This window comes from Camelina sativa, chromosome 20 (genome assembly GCF_000633955.1).
Source record: "Camelina sativa cultivar DH55 chromosome 20, Cs, whole genome shotgun sequence".
Classification (NCBI taxonomy): Eukaryota; Viridiplantae; Streptophyta; class Magnoliopsida; order Brassicales; family Brassicaceae; genus Camelina; species Camelina sativa.
In genome coordinates, this window is record NC_025704.1 from 16,042,298 (window position 1) to 16,050,126 (window position 7,829).

Below are 7,829 nucleotides of genomic sequence, written 5' to 3' on the forward strand. Positions count from 1 at the left end.
TCATGATTTACATGTGAAACCAGTTCTTCATAACTCATGGACAAACGCATACTGATGAGCCTTGCATAGCATTCCTTCGCAATAACAAAAGCCCATACTCCAGACTCCGAGAATTCCCAAGTACCTGCAATCACAACGACTGCAACTTCTTCCACCTACAGAAAGAGCATCAATGAAATGCGGTCAACAAAGCAGTCATGACAATGTCGCCATAATATAGAGAGAACATTGTATGAACAGACTACGAAGGACAGGATCGATGCAGTCACCGCTAAGCATCAATGACAACAAAACATAGACAAAACAGAACCCACAAATGTTGATTGTAAGGTTAAAGTGAGGACATCTCTCTTGCTTTACAAACTAGACAGGCCTAACAACATGGCATATAGCACCAAACTGCTGTGTAAAGCAACCTACGATCAAAAAAGCCTAAGGTAATGCTATATTATGAGCAAACGTTCACGACCAACAACTCACAGCAAACCTTCAATAACTCACAACAACTCACAACTCACAGCAAACCTTCTACATCGGACAAATTATAGAAACACAGAAATACAAGGATAGTAGTTGTTATTTACCTCATCGCTCATCTCTGTCTTTCTCTTGCACAAGGTAAGTTTATGAAATTTACCCAGATCTTTTAATTTTTGCGGTTTGTTTTTTTAATTTTTCCCCAAATGTCCACAGAAAGACAAACCCTCATATATATCCTTGGGGATTAGAACCTTTAACCTAATCAACTGTTGTAGCAAGCCACATCGTCAATTCCCAGCCATAGAAAAACAACTACTCGTCACCCCATCGCGTCGACTCTACAATTCTCTCATTTGAAGGCAAGCAAATCCCGCGCATCGACAAGAAGGGTAAATCCGACATTTCGCACCAAAAAAAAACCTAAATTTAGAAGTACGGACAAAAAGCTCAATTATGAAAGTTTTGCTGAGACAAAGGCCATATGACAAACGCCCCTTAATTAGTCTGATTACTTTTTCTCCCGTCCGATTCAAAATTAATTTTGATCATTAACTTTAATTTTATCCGAATTAAAACGAAAACATTAATTCGCTCGACGAAAATTAAAATTATATTTTTCAGAAGGAACAAAAAAAAAACTTATGAACAAAGAAAAAAAAAATTCATCATTGCATTTTGCAATTAAATTATTGATCATCATCATCATCATCTTCTTCCTCAATCAGATCTGAAAGTGCAAAACAACTCCGAGACATGTAAGCTCTGTTCTTGAAAGATCCTTTCCTCGCAACAACCTTCTTCACTTTACCTCCTTGTTCATCATCATCACTCGATGATTTATTATTCTCATCAAACCCAGATTCCAGATCTTCCTCATCATCATCATCTTCATCTTCGTTAACTGGTAACAGAGGCATAGATTTAGGGTTTTGCCAAGAATAAAACGATTTCCTTGCTAATTTATTACAGATCTGTAATCTTCTTCTTTTATTCAATGGATTCTCTTGTTTAGCTACTTCTTTCACACTACTACTCCCGATCTCTCCTAAATTCCCAAATGATTTTGATTTCCCTTTGTAATGATTCGATAACCCTCTCCTGCAAGTTACACAACCCACAAATCAAGAACCCTAAAAAAAAAAAGATACGATTTTTAAGAAAACAGAGGAATGAATGAAAGAAGTTTACTTTGAGGGGAGAGAATCTTCAAGAGAGCTCATAGAAGCTAACCCACGAAGCCCTAGTTCATTAGAAGAAACGTCATCGTTTTCGCTTTGTTCATCATCGTCGTCTTCGCTATCTCCAGGTGTTCCGATTGATGAACTATCAGATGAGTAATCAGCGGTTTGTCCTGACCAGATTCCACTTCCTGGACGGCTTAGAGGACCAGATTCTTCTTCGTTTGCTGTCTCGAAAGAGGATGAAGAAGACGAAGCTTTCTCCCTCGTCGTCGTCGTCGCCGCCGGTAGATCGGTTCCGTATTGAGAGACTTCGATGGAGAACGTTGGTTTAGCCATCAACTCCATCAAACCGTACTTTGTTCAGATCAGCAAAAATCAGACAGAGTTGGTCGGAATCTATACACGGTGTTTTGTGTTTCTTTTACTTTTTTTGTCTGAAGTTTCTGTCTCATCAAATCTATAAAGATCAGAGAATAGTAGAAATCGCCATAGCAGGGACAATAAGAGAGAAGAAGAGAGAGAGAGAGAGAGAGAGAAGGGATAAGGTTTTTTTTTTTCTTTAAAAATAAAATTAAAATTGAAAGAAGAAGACGATAAGGACGATATAATTGGATAAAATATATATCCTCTTGGCTTTTGGGAAAATTTGATTTATATATAGTATGATAGTATTTGTGTATGAGTATGCGTGATTTTGGTAAACTAAACAACTGTAAAATTAAGGCTTTTTCTAGTTTTTGCTTCTCACCTCTGTATTTTTGATATTTTTTATTTGACAAGATTAAAAATAGGAAAAAATTTGTATCAAAATGGAAAGTATCTTTTTAGGGTTGTAAAAATAGATACAAAAATATTTAACTTAGCCGAACTATAAATATACACTATTGATAAAATCAATATTCAAAACTACTATACGTGTGGAGTATTTTTTTAAACGTGTAAGTAAAGTAAGTAAATAAGATATACGTAAATACTTTTTTTTACCATTGTTTAATTATAGTTTTTTTTACAGTCTTTCAGAAAATATTTGAATGTTACGTATTCTTTGATATTTTTAATCCTATATTATATATATATATATATACTAGATTAGGATCCGCCTGATATGCGAATTTAGAGTTTTTTAAATAAATTTAATAAATAATATAAAATAAATATTTTTAGTAAGTAAAAACTATCTATAAAAATAAATTGATACACGAAGTTGTCCAATGTGATATTTAGTGTAAATAGTGCGACTATGTGGTTGAGACTATTAATCATGTTTTCTTTGAATGTTCTCGCTTTTATGAAGTTTGGGAATTATCTCTGACTCTGATCTCATCAGAAGGTTTTCCATATGAGTTAGTGTACTCGAATTTGGATTTTGTTTTCTCGAGGGGTGCCTCTCAATAGGGTAATCCTGATCAACTTCTTCAATTACCATAAAATTTATGGGCAATCTCGAAAGCCATAAATTAAAAAGTTTTTCAAGATTAGAGATCGAGGAGAATGATATAATTGCTCAGGCTTTGAGCGATAAGTTAGCTTGGGAAGATGCGCTCTCTTTTACGGCGGTCATACCAGCTCCATCTTCGTCTTCGGATGTTCAAGTTTCTTCACCTGGTTGTCCGATTAATGGTTCTTGGAAAGCAACCAATGTGCATTCAGGATTGGTTGGTGGTGTTGCGTTGGTGAGGAGCGAACCTTGTTTTTGGGGGGCAAGTGTCTAAGACGGAGCCCCTCCTCCCTACATTTGGAGTTAGAAGCGTTGTTGTCGGTCATGGAGCGCATACGTGCTGCAGGGATCGCTTGTCAACATTTCGAGACTGATTGTGTTGAGTTACTCACTATTGTGCAGTCCCTGAAAATTGGCCGTCCTTCTCCAACCTACTCGATGATTTTAACTCGCTGGAGTCCTTCCCACTATTCTATATCTCTTGGATCCTCCGTGCATCAAATACGAATGCAGATTGTCTTGTCTGTGCTTCGCGTTCTCTTATCTCTGAAGTTTCTTTTGTAAACCCCTTCCCTCCAGCTTGGATAACTAACCAAAGAATTTCTTTTTAATTTATTGTTTCGTTGAAAAAAAGTTAATAGATACACTTTTAGTTAAAGAAAATAGCTGTGGATGAGTTCAAAGTTATTAAAATAAAATTAAATTTAACAAATAATATATATTTAATTCTTTTCATAAGTAAAAACTATGTATAAAAATAAAGAGATAAACTTTTAGTTGTAGAAAATAGTTATTTTTTGTTTTCTGTAATACACTAATGTATATCCATTTACAAATCTACTACATACATTACCACTAAAAATGTATTTATACACATAAATATATTTTACTGTTAAAATATACTCTTTAGTCTTTACTACTACCAACAAATTATCTTTACGAACACATTATATAGCCTATTATATGTCTCTTCATTTTAACATTTTTATAGTTAAAAAACGCATATGTTAATATTACATACTCTTATCTTATATATTACAATAGCAGTTTTTTTGAAAAAATTATTTGATTGGTGAAAAAAAATATATGAGAGGATCTATATATATATTTTTTCACTTCAACCATCTTTTTCTTTATGTAAAGGTGAGTATCTACATTTTTTAGAAACAGTAACTAATTGTACATTTTCACAACCATTTTTTTATCTTATATAAAAAGTAATCATTTTGCTTGTAAAATTAGCAACTTAAAATTAAAATAAATAAACTATATTATAATTTTGAATTTTATGATATATATTTATATATAATTTCCTTACAATGATCTTTTTAAATTCTAAAGCTGTTTAAATTTTATAGTTTTCTTATAAATTGCCTTTTAATATTTTTAAAACTGTTAATAGTTTTATTTTACATTTGGAAGTTTACAAATGTTTTTTTTTTTTTAAAAGATTTTAAATAAAATTAGGTTTTGTTTTTTCTATTTGACTTTTATATAAAACCTTTTTATGATAGGTGTTGAATTTTTACATTTTTATTTTTAAAATTTTAATAAATTTAGAATTGACATGTGTCACATCTGAATGATACAATTGACACGTGTCACGATCTTGTTAATGAGTAACTTTGAAAATTATATTTTCTTTTCTCTATTTGATTTTTATATAAAACTTTTTATGGTAGGTTTTGAATTTTTACATTTTAATTTTTTTTAATTTTCATAAATTTAGAATTGACATGTGTCAACATCTGAATAATACAGTTGACACATATCACGATCTTGTTAATGAGTAATTTTGACATCAAACTTTATATAATAAAATATATATATATATATATATATATAAATCGAGTTACATGTTAATTTTTTTTATAAAACAATATCATAGCTTAAAAAAGAAGTTTGCCTAAGTAAATTCCATAAACTTGTGAACATCCATTTTTCTTGTATGAAGGCAAAATTTATTCACAAACAATTTTATAATATATCAAATGCATCTTTAGCCAATGTGTTTTGGGCAATAATTGAAAAAAAATTAGTTAGAAGGTGGACAGAGCAAACACAGAACAAAAAAACAAAAATTATTTCGGACTAACTATATATCATAATGATAATCCATTACCGAATAATATGGATGAATGTAAATGATAAAGAAAGAAAAAGACGACAGTTAGTAGAGAGAGTTACTAGAGTAACTTGACTATCAAAGACTATCAATGTTTAGGATGAGAGGTTTCAGACTTGTTCATACTTTGCTTTATTTTGTTAACATCGTTTACTAGTCTTAATTGATACTTGGGATGCATATTTTACCACTGAATGCCGGTAAAAATTTCATCTCAAATAAAAGTTAAGGGATAAAAAAAATATAAAATAATTCTCTTTTGTCATCTTATTAGTGTATCTTGACATGATTGTAAACTGTAATCAAAGAATTTGACTGAATTGTTTAATATATTTGAACTTTTGGTAATTTTAAGATGAATTTTCTGTGACTTTGGCATAATCTAGCAAAATAATTAAAACTTTAATTAACAAATATTGACAAATAATTATGAATGTAAAAAGAATAACTAAAAAGTATCATAAAAATAGATAATAATTTAATGGTCTCATTGACTGTTATTTTAATAAAAAATTGTTAGAAATACCTTTTTGTATATACTATTTTCCAAAAATACTATTTTTGGCTATTTTCATTTTTATCTTTTTACACAATTACAATATGTTAAATTAACTAAATTTTTTTTTATATAGGTTTGGATTCTCTATTTTACATTTAGGTTATAGTTTTGAGGAGGTAGAGTTTAGTATTTGGAGTTTAGGATTTAGAATTTTAGTATTTTATATATGGAAAAGGATATCATTAAAAATGGACAACAAAAAAAATGGTATTTTTGCAAAATGGTATAGAAAAGGCCAGGTTTCCAAATGCCCATATTTTAATAAAGAAATACTAAAACCATATAAAATTAATTCTAATATAATAATATATTAGTTAGCAAAATTGAGTTATTCTTTCATATTTAATTTTTAACCTATTAAAAGAATGTAAACCAATTTATGAAAAGCTTTGTCAAAGCATTATTGAAATTAATAAAGATTTAATTGCGTTTGATTTTAATATAATGTTATAATCTGCTTAATAATGAAGTTAACATTGATTGTTAGAATTGGTATTGACTAGTATTGTTTATAAGAGTCTAGAGTGACAAAAAGTGTGGACAATCCAAGTGCAATTTCAATATCGTTTTTGAGTTTATTTGATGTTATTTTCTCATCTTGATTTGGTTTTAGTTAAAAGATAACTTAAATGTACAACCAAATTGAAAACATATAATATTTATATGATTAACATACAGTAGTTTAAAATTAAACTAAATATTCATGAATTTATGATTTATTCGCTTCTGATATATAGAAGAAGTTTTTTTTTGTTAATTTTGATTTATTTTAATTTTCGAATCTCATAATAGGTAAATCACAGACGGTTTATATATAACTCTTTGGTTTGTTTTGGTTTAACTATATAGTAGGTGAGTGGGTCAGACAACTCAACTAAGATAAAAATAAAAGAATATTCCTTTTTGAATATTTGGATCTTAATATATGGCAAACAAATACTTCGAATTTCATGATATATATACATATCATATCAAATCCCATTGACATAGAGTTACATCAAATTATTAACTAATCTTTTGTTGCCATAGCTTTTTTGTTTTTATTTTTTTGTTTTCTTACCGGTTTAAAATGTCACTGCAATTTCCAACTAATTTTTGACATTTATAATTCTTACTTGCAATTTTATTACTCCAAAGTCCAGATAATATATTCTTATTCTCGCTTACATCAAAAGTTATAGAATCTTTTTTATATAAATGTCAAAATCTATACTTAACACTGACCCTACACAAGTTTTAGATCTATTTATGGTATAATGTCAATCTATATATACATTTTCCAAGTACAATTATGAAATAAATCCTCAACTTCAAACTTATTTACAAGACTACCATTGGTATTTAAATTTAACTAAAATGACTAACAGATTTTCCAAAATTGGAACTAATATTAAATATATTAATTACTGTTACAAATCTAATATTAAAAACAATTTTCCATAAAACTCGAATCCTAATTTAATTAAGTTGTTGTTTTGGAAACATAATTATTATACTTTCAAAAAAAGAAAATATTTTCACTGTAGTAATTAACTTATACATAACTATAGTAATAGACTAAATAGTTTTAGAGACATAATAATTAACTTAGTTATTTTCAATTAACATATAACATTCAATTAATTTTTCTAAATGTCTTAGTTCTGATTTTTTAAATACGAAAATAATAAAAAGTTCTATTCTCTAATATTAGTATGAAATAGTTAAATTCACACAAAAAATAATTGCATGTTTTCATAAGGATGACTTTCATTGATAAATACCAAAGCTGTTATTACAATTAGCTATTTTGGATTAAAATTGTTTTCTAGATTTGTTAATATCATAATTTTAAATTTTAAATTACAACATTAGCTATATTGGATTAAAATTATTTTCTAAATTCGTTAAGATCATAATTTAAAAAGTTAAATTACAACAACCAATATTTGGCATTTTAAGTTATCTTTGATTAGGTTTTCTATTTGTGGGTCAATTATATTTTAGAAGATATTCTATTGAATAATTATTAATTTGTAAAAATATATATTAATTGTTTACACAAAT

General features: G+C 28.6%; 1 protein-coding gene across 1 annotated transcript; it reads right to left on the bottom strand.

Moving 5' to 3' along the window:
- On the bottom strand, positions 1,131–2,235 carry LOC104770959 (protein phosphatase inhibitor 2). The gene is made up of 2 exons (XM_010495435.2): positions 1,669–2,235; positions 1,131–1,578 (listed from the first exon to the last, which is right to left on the bottom strand). The coding sequence occupies exons 1-2, from the start codon at positions 2,004–2,006 to the stop codon at positions 1,167–1,169; spliced, it is 750 nt and encodes a 249-aa protein (XP_010493737.1). The 5' UTR covers positions 2,007–2,235; the 3' UTR covers positions 1,131–1,166.

What these genes read in the sequence shown, in the direction of transcription:
- LOC104770959 (XM_010495435.2), bottom strand. Translation starts at nt 2,006, where the DNA reads ATGGAGTTGATGGCTAAACCAACGTTCTCCATCGAAGTCTCTCAATAC. An exon ending in GAAGATTCTCTCCCCTCAAA is followed by an intron (nt 1,579 to 1,668) that starts GTAAACTTCTTT and finishes TGTAACTTGCAG; the next exon opens with GAGAGGGTTATCGAATCATT.